The sequence below is a fragment of the Poeciliopsis prolifica genome, unplaced genomic scaffold, assembly GCF_027474105.1.
Source record: "Poeciliopsis prolifica strain line A6 unplaced genomic scaffold, Auburn_PproV2 SCAFFOLD136, whole genome shotgun sequence".
Classification (NCBI taxonomy): Eukaryota; Metazoa; Chordata; class Actinopteri; order Cyprinodontiformes; family Poeciliidae; genus Poeciliopsis; species Poeciliopsis prolifica.
The window spans coordinates 378,307-399,533 of record NW_026562511.1 but is presented as its reverse complement, the minus strand read 5'-3'; the positions used below and the strand labels follow the sequence as shown (position 1 = coordinate 399,533).

Here is a 21,227-nt window from a genome sequence, read left to right as displayed (position 1 = left end):
TTTAAAAAGCCATTTATTGTTCCTTAAAACTTTGTTTTCAAGTGGAATTGGAGAGAACGTTGAAATCGTTCTCATGTGGCGTGGCCTAATTCCAATGAGGGCGGGCCTCCAAGTATAATATTATTATCCTGAAGTGGTTTTGTTCATTGGCTTCGCCGAATCTTTGTGCTGCATGTTTTTCTGGTTTCCAGACTGAGACGTGATGAAGTCCGGCAGCAGTGCTGGTGCTGGGTCGGTGCTGCTGGGTCTGCTGCCAGGAAACTGGATCAGCTGGAGGCTCAGACGGGCTGGGATTGGTGCCGCGGGGAGGATGGATATGAAATGGTGGAATATAATTAATTAAACTCTGATCTCATCCTGAGGTTCCAACTGAAACACCAATGACTTCAGACCAGTTGGTGAGGCTCCAGGTTAATGGGAGTTCTGGTGCTGAAGGAGTTCAGGCAGCAAACCGACCAAACCCAGACCTCTGGATCTGAACCCAGACCTGGATCTGAACCCAGACCTCTGATTTGAACCCAGACCTCTGGATCTGAACCCAGACCTCTGGATTTGAACCCAGACCTCTGGATTTGAACCAGACCTCTGGATTTGAAGACCTCTGGATCGACCCAGACCTGGATTTGAACCCAGACCTCTGGATTTTGAACCCAGACCTCTGGATTTGAACCGGTCCCGTCCGGTTTAAATGGAGCGCCAGGTCAGTCCAGAGCCAGCAGCGGCGTGCTCGTCTCTCTGTCCATCTGTCGCAGCGCCGCAGCTTCCACAGTCGACTGAGACCTGAGACGGGACAGGAGAGGCGTGGAGTTAACCCTGAACATCACGTCTGTTCCACTTACTTTTGGACCTCAGGGCTGTGTTCTCTGACCCGTTGGTTTTAATTAATCAGTTTCATAAATTCACTGCAACAACAACAAAAATGTCTAACAGGACATGACAGACTTTTATTAACCTGAACAATCCCTGAATTTAAATCCCTCCAGGTTAACAGTACGAGTTTGACTGTTCAATCTGCTAATAGTGTAGCTAATTTTTAGCATTTTTACTAAATCTGGAAACGTATAGTACCACCTGCTGTGATCAATTAGGCTAAATCAGCAACAGTTAGCAAAACTCAACAAGTGTCAAACAGAAACCATGAGAGTTTTGCTCCAAAGAATCACTTCCTGATGAGTCAACATGCTGACAAATGTCCAATAACCAATTTGACCCTGTAGAGGGCAAAATACTATCCATGTGGCATCATTGACTATTGGTGAACATCAACAAATGTTTAAGTTAATGCGTTAGCATTAGCTTCTGCTAAATATCATGTTGCTTTTATCCTTAGCGCAACTAAAGTTTCTGGCTAATGCCAGCTAACTTTTTATCATTTTAAAAACAATGACATGAATTATTCAACATGTTTCTCTTCCTGTAGCTTCGTGGTTCTGGTCCAAACTGTCGCCACATTGGAGACAAATGTTCTGATTCCTTTAAAGGCAAACAAAAGACTCAACCCGTCCACCACAGACCGGCCAAGCAGGTCTGTCAATCCGCCCAGCAACAACAGTTCCAACCAATAGAATATCAGTCCTATATTCCTATATGCAGTGATATGTGACATCACTGCCCTCTTGAGGTTGCATAAGTACAGCGCCCTCTGGAGGCCGGAGTGAATCCAACACATTTTACACTGTGAAGCAGTTTATTGATGCTCTAGTTACTAGAGCATAAATAATGTATAACAACAACATAATAATAATAATAATATAATAATAATAAACTAAGGCGTGTCCTGTCCCTTTAAGGCGCTGCAGCAGCTCCTCACCTCTTCATCATGTCCTTCTCTCTGCCGCCGCCGCCGCAGCTCTCCCTGACGTGCAGCGCGTCGTACGTCAGCGTGTACTCGGTCTCGTCGTTGTAGTCGGGTCCCAGCAGCGTCCGCGCCCACATCCCCATATCGTACGGCGGCAGCGTCCCGCCGAACTCGGACGGCAAACACTCGGGCTGGATGAGCTGGTGCAGAGTTCAGGTTGTTTCCATGGAGGAAGATCTGAGAAACACGAGATGAGGAGAAAAGAGTCTCAGTGAGTTTGGAACAGACGGAGGAAGTTGGATAAATGACAATACAGAACCAGACACAGTTTCTTAAAGGGCCGGTAACATTTAAAATCGATGATTTTCCCTCTTTTCTGGAGAGTTGCTTTTATTCTTTCATGCATTCTTTAGAAATCCTTTAATCTCCGTGGCAACCATTAGGGGTGCCTAAACGCTTGCTCACCATTTTCCACTCAGCTCCTTAAGACTAGCCACCAGCAATTAGCAAACACCTGGTGGAGCTGCTGAGCTTGTTATGGGAGCTGCTGCTCAGTTGGCGAAACGTTTTAAAGGGTTAATAGAGGAGCCATGTTGGGATGACTTCCTGTAGGCGGAGCTTCAAAAAGAGCAGGAGCTTCTTAAAGAGACAGAGGCCCCATTTCATCAACATAGTTACTAGATTGTGCTAAAAAAATGACCAGCACATGGTACCGGCCCTTTAAACGATGAGGAAGAGGAGGGAGGGCCTTCACCCTTTTCCGGGTCTTGTCCTTGAGGAAGGGCTTGATGATGGTGTACTGGCGTGGATGTACCAGGGCTGGTTCACGAATGGATCCCTCCGAACCGGGCCGGGAAGCTGTCCTGAGGAGACACCGGAAGAGTTCAGGGAGGGGGACCAGGTCGGATCAGAACCCGGTGGGATCAGAACCCGGTGGGATCAGAACCCGGTAGGATCAGAACCAGCCGGATCAGAACCAGCCGGATCAGAACCTGCCGGATCAGAATCCGGTAGGATCAGAACCAGCCGGATCAGAACCTGCCGGATCAGAACCTGCCGGTCAGAACCTGCCGGATCAGAATCCGGTAGGATCAGAACCCAGTTACCTGCAGGCCCTCGATGGCCAGCTTCAGGATGTTGGGCGTCAGTTTGGACGCCTGCTTGAAGGAAAGTTGCTCCAGTCGATGATGAGCGTGAAGCCGTTGATCTGCAGCTCCGGGTTTTCTATCAGAACTCCAGGAGAGCAGGATGGCCCGCAGGATGTCGATGAAGGAGTTCCTGCAGGGAGGAGGGGCCGATCAGCCGATCGATCGATCGATCAGTAAACGCTCCCTGAGCGTTAGCTACAGCGGGGAGCCGAGCGGCTTCCTGTCTTCCGGTCATTAAGCTCCAGGCAGCAGGAGACGGATGGTTCTGTCAAGACCAGCGCCGCTCTCACTGGGCCTGAACCGGTTCTGATCCACAGCTGTCAAGAATTTGTTTTGAAAGAGCTTAGCTTAGCTTAGCTTAGCTTAGCGCTCTCACTAACTGTGAACAGCTTTAGCACATTTAGCTTCCCCTAAATTAATTTTCCTGATAAATTATAATTTATCTAGTTGGATAAAATTCATTGATTGTTTTAGTGATCAACTGCAGATCAGTGTTGACCTGTAGGGGGCGATATAACACATGGTCGCCATCAATATGGCTGAAATTTAGCTTCTAACTGCTATGTTGCCATAGCAACTTAGCATAAGCTCACATTAATAATGTTATTTTTAGCGATTTAGTGCTACTAGAATTAATATTTATTGTTAGCACTTCAGAGTTAGCGCAGCTAGCTTTTAAATTAGCAATGGCCGCCACTGCTGAGACCTTCAGAACGCTGTGGTTCTGGTTCTGGTTCTGGAGAGGCAGACTGATGATTCCTCTAACAGCTTTTACCGGAAATAATCTCTGAAAATCCGTCTGAACGATTCATTTTAGTTTAATTTGGAGGATTTTTCCAGATTTTCCTCCAGAATGTTCAGAGTGTAAAGACGGTTCTGACCCAGTGAGATACTCAGAACCTTCTGGGTTTCACCAGTTTCTCCCCAGTCTCAGATGTTACCGGCTCTGGTCCCAGTTGGAAGCAAACAGGATGAGAATCTTCCTGCCATGTTGGTCCGGAGCCTCCAACACGCCAGGGAACCCGTCCATCAGGGCCCGTTTGATGCTGGGTCGTCCACCTGGGGGAGACACGGCGGCGTCAGTCTGCAGACCACAAATATTCAACCAACCAACCAACCAATCAATCAATAAATCAATCAACCAATCAATCAATCAATCAATCGATCAATCAATCAACCAATCAACCAACCAATCAATCAATAAATCAATCAACCAACCAACCAATCGATCAATCAACCAACCAACAACCAATCAATCAATAAATCAATCAACCAATCAATCAATCAATCAATCGATCAATCAATCAACCAATCAACCAACCAATCGATCAATCAACCAACCAACAACCAATCAATCAATCAATCAACCAACCAATCAATCAATCAATAAATCAATCAACCAATCAATCAATCAATCAATCGATCAATCAATCAACCAATCAACCAACCAATCGATCAATCAACCAACCAACAACCAATCAATCAATAAATCAATCAACCAATCAATCAATCAGTTATCTCCCCTGCCAACGTTTAGTTTCGTGAAGCTGAAGAAGTTCTACAGATCAAAATGGATCAATAACATTGGACCTTTTGATCATAAACATTAATGTCAAAGTGGAAACTGATTTCTTCAAAATAAAGACCATCGCTGATCTTCGGCTCGTTCTTCTGACGAATAAACGAGGCGTCTTGTCAAAAGACGCCATTTTGGAATCATCAGGCCAAAGAACTGATGAAGGATGAATTTATACAATCTCTTATTTGATTGCCTTTATTTGGCATAAATCAGTTTTTACTTTCACATTAAAGGTTATTTTTGGTTGAAAAACAATCCAAATTCATTTGATCTCAGGTTAATTTTAAAATGATGAATGTTGAAATGATCCCAGTCCTCCATGTTTTCATGAGCTTCAATGGAACCAGGAAACGCTCCTGAAGCGGGCCTTTCAGATAAAAGCCCAGACCTTGAAGCTCTGGAACATGTCCAGGTTCTGCTGGCGGAACTGGAAGTACTGGGCCAGCAGGCGGAACGTCTCCACGTGGTCGAACTTCCGGGCTCTGAGGAAGCGCAGGATGAAGTCGTCGTCTGTTCGCAGGAAGCCGATATCCGGCCGCGTCACGATCATATCCCGCACCTACAGAGAAGATCAGAGGAACTTCAACTTTTCCCTCTGAAAGTTGGGAAAAGTTTTCTGTCTCGTTACGAAACGAGACAGAAAATGAAAGTTTCCTTATCCAAGGCTGTGTCGCCATGGTAACCATGGTTTTACATCCTTCTGTCCAATCTGATCGATTCAGACATTTCTGAATATTTAACCAGAAAATGAAGTGCAAACCATTGATGAATCAATATTTAGCCTGACACTGACAGCTTAGTGCTAGCGCTGTTAGCTAACTGGCTGAGATCCCTGCAGAAAAATATCATCAAGTTTTCTGAAGCTTCTGAATCTGTAAACTTTGAGAGAAGCTCCGGAGATCACACCTGCTCAGACTCCCACTCAGGTTGGGCAACATCCGGGCAACTGTGACGCCATTTACGATCAGCGCCATAGTTACAGGATTTCATGCACAAACCTGATCTTGTTCAAATGTAACCGAATGTCATTTGAATTGATTTAAGAAATATGTTTGAACAGAATAATCGTTTTCTAAAACTGTTCGGTTCGGCCCGGCGCCCGGTTCGGCCCGGCGCCCGGTTGGGCCCGGAGCTCGGTTCGGCCCGGAGCTCGGTTCGGCCCGGCGCCCGGTTCGGCCCGGCGCCCGGTTCGGCCCAGTGGTACCTGCTGGATGTCCTGGTGCAGAGTGTCCGGGTTCTCGTTCAGCTCCAGCCGGGCCTTCTCCGTGGTCTCCGAGTTCAGTCCGGGAGGCACGTGGTTCATCATCTTAATCCAGAATAAATCTAATCCAGTCTCACAGTTTTTATTTTCCTCTTAAAGCTGCTTCAGGTTCGGGCCTGAAGATCAGAGACAATCGTTGATCTCCAACAAAAAGACAATCAGAAGGAGAAGAAAACAATCAGGATGTTTGGACCGACAATCATCTCCGCTGTCGGATTGGAATCGTCAGTTTGTCGTTAAAACCCGTCAGACATGTTGGATCATCTAAATCGCAGAACGGTCCGGGTCTGCAGACGATGCCGTAGATTCACATCCCATCACTCCTCCTCCTGCGGCTGCTCCCATCATGGCCGCTCCAGGTTCGGTCCATCGGCAAACATCTGGAGGTTAAAGGTTGGGAGCCTCGCTGCAGCCTGCGGGACACAAACAGCCCGCGGTGAGTTTGGCTTTTTCAGGAAGAGGATCGATCATCACATCCAAACCCAGCAGCAGCCATGTTTCATCCAACTATGGAGCAAATGACTGAAAAATGTTTCAAAGACAGAAGAAAAGCTGAACATAACCAACAGGAAGCAGAGGGTTTGGTTCCTCTGGTAAGGCGCAGCTGGTGGATCGGAGCGTTGACCGTTCAGAACCTTTAGCGGATCCATTAGCCGCTAATTCGCCTCCAGAGTGAAAAACATTTTCTGAAATTATTTTGAATTTTAATAAAGTTTCTATAGCGATACTTCAACGGCTGATGGAATCACGTGACTCTGCTCTGACTCGGTTTCTGCTAACTCACTTCTGCCCCCTTGTGGCAGCTCTGGGCATGACAGCTACTTCACGTCCACATGCTTAAAATCACAGCCAGAAACAGGAAATAATTAGTTTTCTAATAAAACACAAACAGATATGAACAGAAGATGAGAATGGACTCAGAGCTCAAATAAATTCAAATATTACACATTGGGGCTGAAGAGCTGCTGCTTTTATTTCCGGTTATCCGTTTTTTTTAGGGTCAGTCCAGACAGATGACCCCCCACTGACCCCACCCACCCAGCTGATCCCATCTGCCTCCAGCAGGAACCGGGTCAGATGTTCCGGTTCCACTGAGGGATGAGAACCATCAACATGGACGGAGGTTCCTGGAGGAGCAGCTGGAGCTCCTGCTGCTCCTCCAGGAACCTCCTGCCTGCAGGAGGAACAGAGACCAGACCTGCTCGCTGGTTGAATCCCGGCCGTCCTGCTCGGCCCATCGGCCCTCTGGTGCTGCTGCTGATGGAGGAGGAGGAAAAGGAGCAGCAGCAGGAGGAGGGCTGCATCCCGCGGGCAACACAGACTTATCCCGCATTAAATAAAAATAAAGCAAAAAGGAGAAATGAGATCCGAAATGAAATGAATAAATCCTGGAGGAGTCCGAGAGGAAGCTCGTCCTTGTGAGTCCGAGAGGCTGGAGAGGAAGATGAGGATGAGGAGGAGGATGAGGAAGAGGAGGGGGAGAAAGATCTCACTTTGTGCTCAGAAAGACGTCAGGATGCTCCAGTTCCGTCCAGTCAGCCTCCATAAGCAGGACAGCTTCCGGTTAGGACTTAAAAAATAAAAGTTAAAATCTGTAAAAGTTCAGTTACATTTTCAGGATCCAAAATATGATAAAACAGATGAACACAAATATGCGACATATTACCAGAGTAACTAGTTATAGTTACTTCAGTAACTGTAGTTTCACTTCACTGCTTTTCCTTGTTTTTATTTTTACTATATGTGAGAAACTGAACAAAAATACATATTTACCAGAAGAAACCTGCAGTTTCTGTTGTAATTTATCACATTCACATAAATTCATTTCCATTTATTTTATTTTGCCTGATTTTATCACTTTATAATTCACTTATTTATAAGATTTTTTCCCCATTTTGGTGATTAAAATCCAATCATTCCCACATGAATTTAGGTTTTTGTCTGTCTGATTACATCATTTTTGAAATATCGAATGTTTTTATCAGATTCTCAGAACTTAAGTTCTCTTTCATTTGCTTTTATTTTGACGACCAACTGTTCGGGCTTCCTGTCATTTCTTCTTACCTGCGCGCGCCTGCTGCTGGCAGCTTTGATGATGCGCGTTCACACTCACCCAGGTTCACCCAGGTTGTAGTTTCCTGCATTTGCCTGAGATGGTGAGGTTTTTATCAGTTTATAATGAATCCAAAATGTTCTCCTTGTCTTTTGTGAAAAGACAAGGAGAAAATGTAAATATTTTCACTTCCCTTTGTCTGCTTTGTTAATATTTAACCTCTATCTGCTAATATTTAGTATTTAAATTTGTTAAATTATGTAAATTCTTTCAATTGAAGATGATGATTTATACTGTAAATTTTTAATTTTATTTATAGGACTGACTTGATTAAATAAGGTAAATTTACATACAATAATAACTTGGGCTGTTTTTAATTAAACTAAATTCGAATTAGGCTTTATTTGGATTTTAAAAAATAATAATAATCCATCCAAATTTGAATATAAATCTAAGTTCAACAGATTTTCACTGAAATGATTCTCAACCATAAATTATCAGTCTGGTTCTTTTAAATTATAAAAATATATTAGTTTTTTCCAGCATTTTTCAAGGTTTTTACCAAAATAAAAGTCACCTTGGACTAACTGTCTTTTACTCTGAAGGAGTGGTGTATGTAGATTGAGCTGTGACGCACTTCCTCCTGTCTAAGGTTCACCCTGTTATATGTGGCTCTTCTGGCTCATTTCTATCTCAGCTCGCCTGTAAAACTTGTTGCTACTGAATCATTTCATATTATTGAGATTCACTGGAGTTCAATCTGCGACTTTCTGTTTGCGTCACTTCGGTTTCCGGTCAGTTTTCGTGTCTTTTCCGACGTTTCTTTGTTGAAGTTGAATCGCAGTTAGCTCCAGAGCTAGGCATCATCCGTCCCGAAAAGAACCAATCAGAGGATCGATATCTGAAGCATGGACCAATCAGGAGTCGCAGCACAAACGGAGAAGGTGAGCAGACATGTTGCTCAGGTCAGGTTTTAACATTTTATCGTTTCTATTTTTAGTTTTGTTTGAATTTGAACAGTTTATCTCCGTCTTTTAGCTGGTAGCTGAAACCTTGAACTTTTGACATAGTTCTTTTCAATTTAAAATAAAATAAATCAACCTTATTCGTGTGAAAATGAGAAATTATTCTTTAAATTAGATGTTTCTCTAGGGTCGGCCATGTTTGCTGGACAGGAGATAGCATTTAATAACTGGGTGTTTCCCTCAGTCAATATTTCAGTGCTGAAACCAGACCCAACAAAACGGCTCAAAATGACTCATTTATTTATAAACTAACCTAAATACTGCGAGGCTTAATTAGGACGACCAATAAAGAGCAGAGAAACAAATCAGGAGAAACATTTTTAATTCAGTTTAAAGTAAAAACGTGAGACTTGGTTGAAACCTGAAATATTTACAGTACAGTGAAAATCGTTTCCAGTTTATTTTTATGATCCCAGACTTTGGTTGACATATGACGTCAGTTGATTATCATTATATAAACGTTTGAGAGCAATAATAATACCAGGTTCTGTGATTGATTTAAAAAAAACATGGATTTTCTTCAGAAAACTTTTTCATCAAAGGAAACATTTATTTGGTTTTTCAAAGGTAGAGCAATACCAGAATCAAATAAAAATGTTTGATCCAGATTTTGGTTTTCGGGATGAAAGCATGAAATATAAAATCAGAATTAACATGTCAACCTAATTACACTGCAGATGGCGTTACTGATGATAAAACTGATGATAAAATAGACCTTTAAATGCGTTTAATTAGTATGTATGTGACGTCATCGTATGTGGGCGTGGCCTGAATGAGCTCTGACCATGTGGGAATTTGTCCTTCATGACTCTGATTGGGTGACCTCCTCAGGACAAGAGCCAATCAGAGCAGAGATCTCCACAGCCTCATCCTGGGAGTAATCAGATTACTTCCTGTATTTATTCTGGTTTAGGGTTAGGGTTATTCTGGTTTCCTCACATGACCTGGTCAGAACCAAATAGAACCGCTTGTGTTTTTGTTCTTCCAGAGTCCGTGGGGTTCTGTGGGCCCGGCGGCGCCGGCCTGCTCCCTGACGGAGGTGATGAGCGAGCAGCTGGCCCGGCAGCTGGACGAGGAGAACCAGGGCTTCCCAGCGCTCCCACAGTGAGTCCGGTTCACACAAACCGCCTGGTTCTGACCTGTTTGATGGGTTCTGCAACCTAGTTATGCTCGGTCCAGGCCGGCAGCCGACCCGGAGGAAGGTCCGGACACGGACAGCGACCTGATGCTGGCCCAGATGCTGCAGATGCATGAGTTCGACCGCGAGTTCGACGACCAGCTGCGGCGTGAGGAGAGGAAGTTCAACGGAGACAGCAAAGGTAGAGCAGGTTCTGGTTCTGGACCAACTTCACAGGTTCTGGACCGGCTTCACAGGTTCTGGACCGGCTGCTGTTCTGATTAGAACTTTAGCCCAACAACCACTGAGACCTCAGGTCCAGATTCCTGATCCAATCTGAACTGATTCCCGATTTGCCTCTTGTAAAACTGAATCTGTTCAGACTAAAACGAAGCCAGATCCTCCTGCTGGGGGAAACCTCGTGGTCCAGACTGCTCAGTACTGTGTTGTGCAGAGGTTCTGACCCGGTTCCATGTGGTTCTGGTTCTGTCTGCAGTGTCCATCTCCTTTGAGAACTACCGGAAGGTCCATCCTTATGAGGACAGCGACAGCTCAGAGGACGAGGTGGACTGGCAGGACACGAGACACGACCCCTACCGGGCCGGTGAGGTCCGCTGCAGGACGGGTCGGGCGGTACTGTCCGGGACCAGCGGGTAACCTGTGTGTGTGTGTGTGTGTGTGTGTGTGTGTGTGTGTGTGTGTGTGTGTGTGTGTGTGTGGTCCAGTGAAGCCCCAGACGGCGCCCCGCAGAGGCTTCAGTGGGAAGGGGAAGAACATCACCACCAAACACGACGAGGACGCCTGCGGACGGAAGAACACGGCCCGCATGGACAACGTGAGTCTATCTGCCTGCTTCTGGGCTGGTTCTGGTTGTCGTCATGATAACCAGTTTGTCTCTCTGGCCCAGTTCGCCCCGGAGGTTCTTGTGGGGGACGGGTTGGGGATGGACCTGAAGCTGTCCAACCAGGTCTTCAACTCCCTGAAGCAGCACTGCTACAGCGAGCAGCGCCGCAGCGCCCGGCTGCACGAGAAGAAGGAGCATTCCACCGCCGTACGTACCCGTCCCGGGCTCCGGACCCGGCTCTGGCTCCGGTTCTGACCCGTCTCCCTCCACAGGAGCAAGCCGTGGACCCGCGGACCCGCCTGCTCATGTACAAGATGGTGAACAGCGGCGTTCTGGAGAACATCAACGGCTGCATCAGCACCGGCAAGGAGTCGGTGGTGTTCCACGCCGACGGAGGGAGGTGAGGCCCGGTCAGACCCAAACCGTTGGCTCAGAACTCCACTGGTTTGGTCGGGTTCTGACAGATTCCCGATTCGATTCCTCGTCAAATCAGAACTTTTCCGAGTTCTGATCCGTTCAGATGGGAACGGGTCAGGATTCTGTTTCGACAAGGGTCTGAACCCGACCAAACCCTCTGGTTCCGAGCCGTCTGGTTCTGTGTGTTCCAGCCTGGAGGAGCAGCCGGTCCCAGAGGAAGTGGTTCTGAAAGTCTTCAAGACGACGCTGAACGAGTTCAAGAACCGGGACCGCTACATCAAGGACGACTACCGCTTCAAGGAGCGCTTCAGCAAACTGAACCCCAGGAAGGTGATCCGGCTCTGGGCCGAGAAGGAGATGCACAACCTGGCCAGGTACCAGAACCGCCGCCACGTCTCATCAGATCCAAGCAGACTTTGGATCCAACGCTGGTTACTGTTAGTCGATTCCTCAGGATTCATCTGGTTTTGCTCCTGGAAGCAGCAACGTTTAGCCAGACAGGAAGAGTTGGTTTTTCACCATCATATTTACATCATTTTAACAAATGTTTGAAGGTGCGGCGCGTTTTATTTTGTGGTGGTGTTGCGCAGCGCTGATGCAGACCATGGCAACCTTGTCCTCAGGATGAAGAAGGCGGGGATTCCCTGTCCAGACGTGGTTCTGCTGAAGAAGCACATCCTGGTGATGTCGTTCATCGGGAAGGAGCACGTCCCCGCGCCCAAACTCAAAGACGTGTCGCTGGGGTCCGAGGAGGCGGCGGAGGCGTACCGCCAGGTCCTGCAGGTAGCACATTGACCACACAGCCTTAAAGTGTCTGAAATTCATTAAATACGCAAATCGTAGGCTGTAAATGTTCCCGGTCCGAACCCCGGGGTTCGGACCGGGAACCCCGGGGTTCGGACCGTCAGTCCATCTTCTCTGCTCTGTCCTCAGCTGATGCAGCGCCTCTATCAGGACTGTAACCTGGTCCACGCCGACCTCAGTGAATACAACATGCTGTGGTACCAGGGGAAGGTACGGCCCGTTTCCTGGTTCTGTTCAGGTCCGCCGGTCCTCAGCCTCACCTCCGTCCTCCTCCTGTTCCTCCAGGTGTGGCTGATAGACGTCAGCCAGTCGGTGGAGCCCACCCATCCTCACGGCCTGGAGTTCCTCTTCAGGGACTGCAGGAACGTTGCCACGGTAACGGCCGCTCCGCTCAGGTACGGCCCGTTTCATCAGAGATGGGTCGGTTGACGGTTCTGGTTCTGGTCCTCCAGTTCTTCCAGAAGAAGGGAGTGAGCGAGGCGCTCAGCGTCTACGATCTTTTCAACGCCGTCACCGAACTCGACATCCCGGTCAGCGCCGACGACGACGCACGCTTCCTGTCCGAGGTAACGGACCACAGGGAACAACCGGACCGGGCCGGTTCTGGAGGCAGCAAGCTGGTACCAGATGAGACTGCTGGTTTCAGTTGGCTGCTAATGTTACCTTCAGCATCAGGCTGCTGATTGAAAGAGGCCAGGGAAACGTCTTGGACCCGACGGTCCTGAGCGTGACCCGACGGTTCTGAGCGTGACCCGACGGTTCTGAGCGTGACCCGACGGTTCTGAGCGTGACCCGTCGGTTCTGAGCGTGTGCGGTGACCCAACGGTTCTGAGCGTGACCCGTCGGTTCTGAGCGTGACCCGACGGTTCTGAGCGTGACCCGACGGTTCTGAGCGTGACCCGTCGGTTCTGAGCGTGTGCGGTGACCCGTCGGTTCTGAGCGTGTGCGGTGACCCGACGGTTCTGAGCGTGTGCGGTGACCCCTCCCTCTGTCCTCACAGATCGTTGCCATGGAGAAGCGGAACGAGGACCACGTCCAGAAGCGGGGGAAGAAGACGTTCCCGATGACGTCGGAGGACGGCGGTCCTCCTTTAGACCCCGATTCTGATGACTAGTCGTCCCCCCCTCCCTCTCACGACCCGACTCGCTTTGATCCGCCACGTCAGAACCGCTGGCGTCCGGTCCCACCGCCTCCTCCCAGGCCGGACGGAGCGCCGCCCCCTGGCTGCAGGAGGCAGAGAGCGTCATATCCTCCTGCTTATCGCCGTTTGATGTGATGAAGACAATAGAAGCAGATGAAGGTTTTCACTCCGGACCTGATGAGCGAAAGCCAATCAGACGTCCTAGTTAAATCCAAAGAGCTGCAGCCATAAACTGAGCGTTTTCATCTTTAATCAGTGTCTGTGTTTTGATTTTAAAAGGTGTTGAGCTCCGTGTTTCTGATTTTAACCAGGAGGAATATTGGGATTGATCGACTGAATGTGGAAATGAAATGTTTGCTGTGAGGAAACATCATAAATGTTTTTATTTAAACTCATACGAAGCAGGTAAACAATAAACAAATATGAAAACATGACAATCTGCTGTCTTATTTATACACATAACAGCTTTTTTGCTGAAAAACATGAATCACGTGATTCATGACATCACATGACTATACAACTGAATGCTTCCGGTTTGGCTCTGTCAAAATAAGACAAATTACAAGAGGGATCCTGTTCCCAACTTCCACCCGCTGGAGATTCATGATGTTTAAATAATCTCACATCCTGCTGAAGAAACCAAGTTTCTAAAAATATTCACAGGAAAATGATCTGAAGGAAAAACAGACGAAATCAATCATAATCTTTATTGTAGCACATTTACATCAAATTAACATTCTACGTCTAAAATAAGTATTTAATGAAATATAAAATGTATCTAAGTAATTAAACACCGATAGCTAATTTAAAACTGGAATTCCCTGTGAAATCCCGGTTATGCTCTTATTTTGAAGGAGTAAAGCGGAAGTCCTGCCCTTCAGCTAAAGCTAATGCTCCGCTGCTTCCGCGCTGTTTTCCTCCTTCAAACTGCAGGTGAAGTGAAGGCCAGGTGAGTCGGGATGGCGGAGGAACATTACCTGGAGATGAGCGAGAACCCGGTCCAGTTTGAGCATGCGTCAAGCGTCAACAACGTCTTCTTCGACGAAGCTAACAAACAGGTGAGCTAACCCGTTAGCCTCTGCTCAGTTAGTAAGGCTTGGTTTTCACCTGGCTACACAGGTAACTAATGGTGAGTTTGAATTAGCTGTTCGTAACAGAACCGGTACCAGCAGGGAGAAGGCTGTATTTTATCGTATTTTCTTTTAAAAACAATTTAAATGCTGCGGGTTTTGGTGCCCTGCGTTCTGTCTGCAGGTGTTTGCGGTGCGTTCAGGTGGAGCTACAGGTGTGGTGGTGAAAGGGCCTGATGACAAAAGCAGCGTTGCCTTCAGGTACACCAGATCATGTCAGGCTCTAAGCGTGATGAAGCTGTGAAGAGGTCAAAGGTGAGGCTGATGGTTCTGCTTTCCTCTGCAGGATGGATGACAAAGGGGAGGTGAAGTGCATCAAGTTCTCCATCGGGAACAAGATCCTGGCGGTCCAGCGGACCTCCAAGTCCGTGGTGAGTTCAGGGGCCGTCTGCATTCGGAGTATCCTGGTTCTGTTTAGTTCTGGTTCCTAACCGTCTGACCGGGTTTCCAGGACTTCATCAACTTCATCCCCGACTATCCACACACAGAGTTCACCCAGGAGTGTAAGGTCGGTCCATCTGCAGGTCAAAGGTCAGGTAGTGGAGGCGGCTCTGTCCGCTAACTGCTTCTGTTGCTCCTGCAGACGAAGAACGCCAGCGTTCTGGGGTTCTGCTGGACCAGCTGGAACGAGATCGTCTTCATAACGGACCAGGGCATAGAGTTCTACCAGGTCGGTCCGGGTCGTTCCCCGGAGACTCGGTTCTGACCCGCAGCTCACCTGTGTGTCCGTGTGTCCAGGTGTTCCCAGACAAGCGCAGCCTGAAGCTGCTGAAGAGTCAGAGCATCAACGTGAACTGGTACCAGTACTGTCCGGAAACGGCCGTGATCCTGCTGTCCACCACGGTGCAGGGCAACGTCCTGCAGCCGTTCGCCTTCCGGGTCCGTCTCTCCCGATCCGCTTCTGGAAGTTCTGGTTCTGAGCCGTACTGTGATGACCTTTACAGAGCGGATAATTAGCATGCTAACCCGTCAGGTTGTAGGATTTATTTTCAAGATGGCCGCAGGTTTTGAGCCTTTTAACGTCATTAACGTTTTCATGACTTGGACAAACTTTGTCACATCATTCGTTTTCGACGTTGGTCAAAATTTTTATGCAACTTGAAAGGAAAAATATGCAGCAGTTTGAGTCTCACCGACTGGAAGATGAAGGTCTGTCTTATTGGTTTGCTTTAGCTTCCACTGGTGCTAACTTTTGCTGTGTCAAATCTCCATAAAAACCATGGCGGCCATTTTGAAAAATGTTCACCTGAAAAAAAATAACATCAATATATTATTATTCAAAATATGTAGGCTATGATTTGACACCAAATTGCATCTAGATTGTGATTTTAGTGCAAAAATGAATTTTCCATGACAAGCAAGGCGGCCATCTTGAATTGTTCAGGTTCGGTGAAGTGATTCATTGATCTGACACATTGATCATCTTCGTCTCTGTCCTTCAGAACGGAACCATGACCAAGATGACCAAGTTCGAGATCGAGCTGCCGGTCGTCCCCAAACCGGCCAAGCTGACGCTGTCGGAGAGGGACATCGCCATGGCAACCATGTAGGTGGCGGGCGTTGGGGCGTTTGATGCCCGTTGATGACGCTGAGCGCTCTGTGTGTGTGTGTGTGTGTGTGTGTGTGTGTGTGTGTGTGTGTGTGTGTAGCTACGGCCAGCTGTACGTCATGTACCTGAAGCACCACTCCCGGACGGCGAACAGCCCCGGAGCCGAGGTGGTGCTGTACCACCTGCCCAGGTGAGTCGGTGCTGCGTTCAGAACACCCGGTCCAGGACCGGCCCGGTTCCGACACCGACCCGTCCCTCTGGTTCTGCTCTGCTCCAGGGAAGGCGCCTGTAAGAAGAGCCACGTCCTGAAGCTCAACACCACCGGGAAGTTCGCCCTGAACATCGTCGACAACTTGATCGTCGTTCACCACCAGAGTTCACAGGTCAGCGGACCGGAACCGGGACTCGGCAACCGGACTTCAGATACTGGACTCGACTTGCACAAGACAGGACTTGTAGCCTGAGACTCGAGTCTTTCCTTGTATTTTCATTCTCTCTGTAAACTTGTGGATCTGACCTGTGACTCTCCGGGTTTGGACCTGGTACCGGGCGGACTCGTTTCTGATGTGTCCTGATGTTCTGACCCGTTTTTCTCTCCGGCAGACGTCTCTGATCTTCGACATCAGGCTGAAGGAGCCCGACTGCACTGTTAACACCCACCAGCCGGTTCTGCCGGCCCGGTCCATCCATCCCTACAGGATTCCTCTGTCAGGTACCCGACCCGGTCAGAACCGCCCTCCGAGTCCACGTTCAAACCTGACTGAGTGTTTCTGCAGGTCCAGCTGCCGTTCCGACTCAGCCGCCGGTTCCGTGTCAGCTCTGTATCCTTTGGGGTTTAGCATCAGAACCGGGTCAGAACCGCTGGCTTGTTAAAACTACGGGTCTGTTTAAGGCAGACAGCAGGTCACTTCCTGGTTTAGAGGTCAGTGGGATGTTCTTCACAGCCCACAGGAAGTGGACCCGGTTCTTTGACCCAGAAGTTAATTTTCATAAATTAACGTCTGATTGTTCAAACTTTATCACCAAAAAACAAAATTTATTTACTGTTTCAAACATTTAACTTGAGGAAAAATCTGATCAAACAAGTCAAAGGGTTTGCTGATTTATTGGGTCAAATTTTTCTAAATTAAAATTCCATATCCGGGTTTTTCTATCGTTTAGTTCCTGCAAGATTTCAGTTTATTTTTTTTATTTTACTTTAGAAATGAACCAGATGTTGTATATTCATCCTATGAATTTCTCCAAACCAATAAAGTTCCTCCTGATCGTGAGATTCATAAAGGAGACATTCAGATCAATAAATTAAACGGTAACATGTTGGGCAGCTTCTCTTTTATGAATCTGTCTGGTTGGGGTCGGGGATGAGATGATGGGGTAGGGGATGAGATGATGTTGGGGTAGGGGATGAGGTGATGTTGGGGTAGGGGATGAGGTGATGTTGGGGTGGGGGATGAGGTGATGTTGGGGTAGGGGATGAGGTGATGTTGGGGTGGGGGATGAGGTGATGTTGGGGTAGGGGATGAGGTGATGTTGGGGTAGGGGATGAGATGATGTTGGGGTAGGGGATGAGGTGATGTTGGGGTAGGGGATGAGGTGATGTTGGGGTAGGGGATGAGGTGATGTTGGGGTATGGGATGAGATGATGTTGGGGTAGGGGATGAGGTGATGATGGGGTGGGGGATGAGGTGATGTTGGGGTAGGGGATGAGGTGATGTTGGGGTAGGGGATGAGGTGATGATGGGGTGGGGGATGAGGTGATGTTGGGGTAGGGGATGAGGTGATGTTGGGGTAGGGGATGAGGTGATGTTGGGGTAGGGGATGAGATGATGTTGGGGTAGGGGATGAGGTGATGTTGGGGTGGGGGATGAGGTGATGATGGGGTGGGGGATGAGGTGATGTTGGGGTGGGGGATGAGGTGATGTTGGGGTGGGGGATGAGGTGATGTTGGGGTAGGGGATGAGGTGATGTTGGGGTAGGGGATGAGATGATGGGGTGGGGGATGAGGTGATGTTGGGGTAGGGGATGAGGTGATGTTGGGGTAGGGGATGAGGTGATGTTGGGGTAGGGGATGAGATGATGTTGGGGTAGGGGATGAGGTGATGTTGGGGTGGGGGATGAGGTGATGTTGGGGTGGGGGATGAGGTGATGTTGGGGTAGGGGATGAGGTGATGTTGGGGTGGGGGATGAGGTGATGTTGGGGTGGGGGATGAGGTGATGTTGGGGTGGGGGATGAGGTGATGTTGGGGTAGGGGATGAGGTGATGTTGGGGTAGGGGATGAGGTGATTCTCTGTTAGGTTTATTTGAACTTCATTTTTTCTCTCCCTGCATCTATGTATCCACTTTAAACTCCTGTTTGACTCGTTGAGGGTCAAAGGTCACTTCCTTTGACACGTTTAGTTTATTTTCCTGAGTTCTGACCCAGACTCTTCCTCCTGGAGCGTCTTCCAGCCCGACATCATCATCAGCGCCAGTGAAGGTTTGTCCTCCTTCTGCCTGAGTTGACGGTGATTGGATTGTTCTTTAACCTCTCACCTGTGCCCCAGGTTACCTGTGGTACCTGCAGGTGAGGTTGCCCCCTACTGTCCACCTGCTGCAGGACAAGGGGAAGCTGATGGACTTCCTGCTGCGGCGAAGGGACTGCAAGATGGTGATCCTGTCGGTGTGCTCTCAGAGTGCGTATCCTAGTTGTCAGTGTCTCCACCTGCCAGGCGGGAAACCCACGACTGTTTCTGTTCCAGTTCTGGACGGGCAGGTGAAGGGCAGCCTACCCGTGGTAGCGACCGTCTTTGACAAGCTCAACCAGGTGTACAAGGAGTACCTGGAGGCGGAGCAGAGCTACACGGCGGTGAGTGCAGGAATCCCCGGCTCTCTCAACAACCGGCGACCCGGCTGGGCTAAAGGAGTCTCTGTTGGGTCTGCAGGCCATGGAGTCGGGTCCGAGTCGAGGCGGCGGCACCCAGAAACGGCCGGTCCGGACGCAGGCAGTCATTGACCAATCAGACATGTACACACACGTCCTGTCAGCGTTCACAGAGAGGAAGGTGGGAGGAGCAGGGAGGCATCCCATAATGATCCATCATCAGAACATGGAGAATTTATCCTTGATTTCAGATTTTATTCATCTGATGTTCCTGTAGAGGTTCAGGGGTTTGTTGCCCCCACATGGCCGCATGCTGTAACTGCACTGTTCTAATCTCCAGCTGTGATGGAGAACATTTCATACATAAAAATAAAAATAGTCCAGAGTACATTTTCACCAAAATTCTTTAATTTTTACAATTAATGTCAGATAAAGTGTTATTACCTCCAAACTAAAACTCATTTAGGCTAATCCAAAAACTTTAATCTGCTGCTGTTTTCCTGCAGGACGTGTCCCATAAGTTCATCATCGCCGTGCTGATGGAGTATATCCGCTCCCTGAACCAGAACCAGATCACCGTCCAGGTAAAACGCAGGCGAGTGAGCGCTCCCGTTTCCCCGTCTTTGACACTGCTGCCTCTGATTGGTTGCAGCATTACCTGTATGAGCTGGTGATCAAGACTCTGGTCCAGAACAACCTGTTCTACATGCTGCACCAGTTCCTGCAGTACCACGTCCTCAGTGACTCCAAACCTCTGGTCAGAACCTCAGCACGGCGGCGGCAGCATCATGCTGAGGGGGGCAGCCACCTGACTCAGCTGGTTGTGTTTGGTTCTGTTTCAGGCCTGCCTGCTGCTGTCTCTGGAGAGCACCTACCCTCCAGCCCACCAGCTATCTCTGGACATGCTCAAGGTACCGAATAGGAAGTGGGCCGGAACCAACCAGAACCTCACCATGCTACACGCTAACCCTGTCCATCCTGCTAATCTGTCTCCCTGCCACTAACTGCTCTCCATCTTGTCTCTCCAGCGCCTGTCGACGGCTAACGATGAGATTGTGGAGGTTCTGCTGTCCAAGCAGCAGGTTCTGGGCGCGCTCAGATTCATCCGCAGCGTTGGTACGACTGTTAGCCGTTAGCGCCGCAGCTCTTTGACCATATAAGGCCATCCTGTAACCGTTGACCCGGTTTGTTGACGCAGGCGGCCATGACAGCGTGTCGGCCAGGAAGTTCCTGGATGCGGCGCGGCAGACGGGAGACCAGATGTTGTTCTACACCGTGTTCCGGTCGTTCCAGCAGCGGAACCAGCGCCTCAGAGGAAACCCGTCCTTCAACCCAGGTCAGAACCAGAACCGCTTCCGTCTGGAGTTCAGAGTGATGTGCGGCCGCCATCTTGTTTCCAGCTGGTGTTCATTCAGACTTTGAATTCTGATGAATAACTGAACTGAAAGCCTGTTTATACATTTTCTGTAAAAACATTTCTTTTTGAGAAACCAAAGCGAAGGGACAAAAATCGGTTGAAATGAGATTAGCAGCGGTTATCCCTTACTATAGAACTATTTTAGCATTAGCATCTGATGCTAATACTAGCTTGGTAGCGTTAGCATCTGAGTTAGTCTGATGTGTCGGCTACCAGGGGAACACTGTGAGGAGCATGTGGCGCACTTCAAGCAGCTGTTTGGGGAGCAGGCGCTGATGAAGCCGTCCACAGTGTGACCTCTGACCTCCGCATGATGACCTCTGACCCCCATAGGACCAAACGGACGCAGCAGAACCACCAGGAAGGTTCCAGCATCCTCCTCTTCCTCACATCCTAAATCTGTCTGTGAATAACTAATTATAACTCCATGAACTGCAGATGACTTTGTTTGAAGATTAGAAAGTGTGAAATGTAACTTTATTCCTAAAATATGACAACTTTCATAGCAGAAAATGCTTTAATATTGTGCCACTCTGACTCCATGTCTGCAAATAAACACTGAAACAGGAAATCAGTATTTGGGTCAGGTGTTGTGGGCGGAGCCTGAGCTGCACCTGTATGCAAAGGCGTAAATCCAGCTCATTATTGGGGGGGGACCAAAAAACAGGAAAATATCTGAAGACCAATTTTGGAGGGTTGGTGAAGTTACAGGAAAATGTAACGTAAAAATGGTTTAAAAAGTTTTTAAACTACATTCAAGCTGCAGGACCAAAAATGACTAATAATGCAGATCAAACATGTCAGTCAGCAAATTATTGAGAAATGAAACTAAAACTCAAATGTTGCTTCTATACCAGTTTTGTTCAGCCTGACTGATCTACTCTCTGCTACACTTTACAATTAAGGTTCTAAATAAAGTTTTAATGAGGAACTGCTCTTAATAAAATTCCTCAAACATTTATTTATTGAAATGCCTCCCAATACAAAATATGGGCTATTTAAATAATAACTTAACTTGCTTTATTTTAAACTTTGTTTTAGTTTAGTCCTGGATGACTGAGAACAGGCAGATAGAAATGAGTA

General features: G+C 48.1%; 2 protein-coding genes and 1 pseudogene across 5 annotated transcripts; 2 read left to right on the top strand and 1 right to left on the bottom strand.

Moving 5' to 3' along the window:
- Window positions 1–664: 664 nt before the first annotated feature.
- LOC129355507 (clavesin-1-like) lies at window positions 665–6,740 on the bottom strand (annotated as a pseudogene).
- Window positions 6,741–7,812: 1,072 nt separating this feature from the next.
- Window positions 7,813–13,624, top strand: LOC129355499 (serine/threonine-protein kinase RIO3-like). 4 transcript variants are annotated; one of them, XM_055025099.1, is made up of 15 exons: window positions 7,813–7,942; window positions 8,159–8,178; window positions 8,673–8,783; window positions 9,853–9,968; window positions 10,044–10,183; window positions 10,478–10,585; window positions 10,707–10,816; window positions 10,889–11,032; window positions 11,098–11,225; window positions 11,434–11,616; window positions 11,866–12,025; window positions 12,176–12,256; window positions 12,332–12,421; window positions 12,499–12,612; window positions 13,047–13,624. In XM_055025099.1, exons 3-15 carry the CDS (start codon window positions 8,748–8,750, stop codon window positions 13,158–13,160), a joined length of 1,524 nt encoding a protein of 507 aa, XP_054881074.1. In that variant the 5' UTR covers window positions 7,813–7,942; window positions 8,159–8,178; window positions 8,673–8,747; the 3' UTR covers window positions 13,161–13,624. The 4 variants fall into 4 exon arrangements, with proteins under 4 accessions (XP_054881074.1, XP_054881075.1, XP_054881073.1 ...); XM_055025100.1 differs by lacking the exon at window positions 8,159–8,178 and having other exon boundaries at window positions 8,684–8,783; XM_055025098.1 differs by lacking the exon at window positions 8,159–8,178.
- A 397-nt stretch (window positions 13,625–14,021) lies between these two features.
- On the top strand, window positions 14,022–20,964 carry LOC129355498 (regulator of MON1-CCZ1 complex-like). The gene is made up of 21 exons (XM_055025097.1): window positions 14,022–14,245; window positions 14,442–14,518; window positions 14,604–14,688; window positions 14,769–14,825; window positions 14,901–14,987; window positions 15,056–15,196; window positions 15,760–15,863; window positions 15,967–16,056; window positions 16,144–16,249; window positions 16,470–16,578; window positions 16,643–16,687; window positions 18,290–18,343; window positions 18,411–18,539; window positions 18,606–18,712; window positions 18,789–18,908; window positions 19,234–19,311; window positions 19,380–19,484; window positions 19,570–19,638; window positions 19,756–19,843; window positions 19,926–20,063; window positions 20,361–20,964. The coding sequence occupies exons 1-21, from the start codon at window positions 14,147–14,149 to the stop codon at window positions 20,438–20,440; spliced, it is 1,968 nt and encodes a 655-aa protein (XP_054881072.1). The 5' UTR covers window positions 14,022–14,146; the 3' UTR covers window positions 20,441–20,964.
- The last annotated feature ends 263 nt before the right edge of the window (window positions 20,965–21,227 follow it).

Coding starts and splice junctions, on each gene's coding strand:
- LOC129355499 (XM_055025100.1), top strand. CDS start 8,748: ATGGACCAATCAGGAGTCGCAGCACAAACGGAGAAG. Junction 10,586..10,706: donor ACACGACCCCTACCGGGCCG/GTGAGGTCCGCT, acceptor TGTGTGGTCCAG/TGAAGCCCCAGACGGCGCCC. Junction 10,817..10,888: donor ACACGGCCCGCATGGACAAC/GTGAGTCTATCT, acceptor TCTCTGGCCCAG/TTCGCCCCGGAGGTTCTTGT.
- LOC129355498 (XM_055025097.1), top strand. CDS start 14,147: ATGGCGGAGGAACATTACCTGGAGATGAGCGAGAACCCGGTCCAGTTT. Junction 16,579..16,642: donor CTACAGGATTCCTCTGTCAG/GTACCCGACCCG, acceptor GTGTTTCTGCAG/GTCCAGCTGCCGTTCCGACT. Junction 20,064..20,360: donor AAACCCGTCCTTCAACCCAG/GTCAGAACCAGA, acceptor GTCGGCTACCAG/GGGAACACTGTGAGGAGCAT.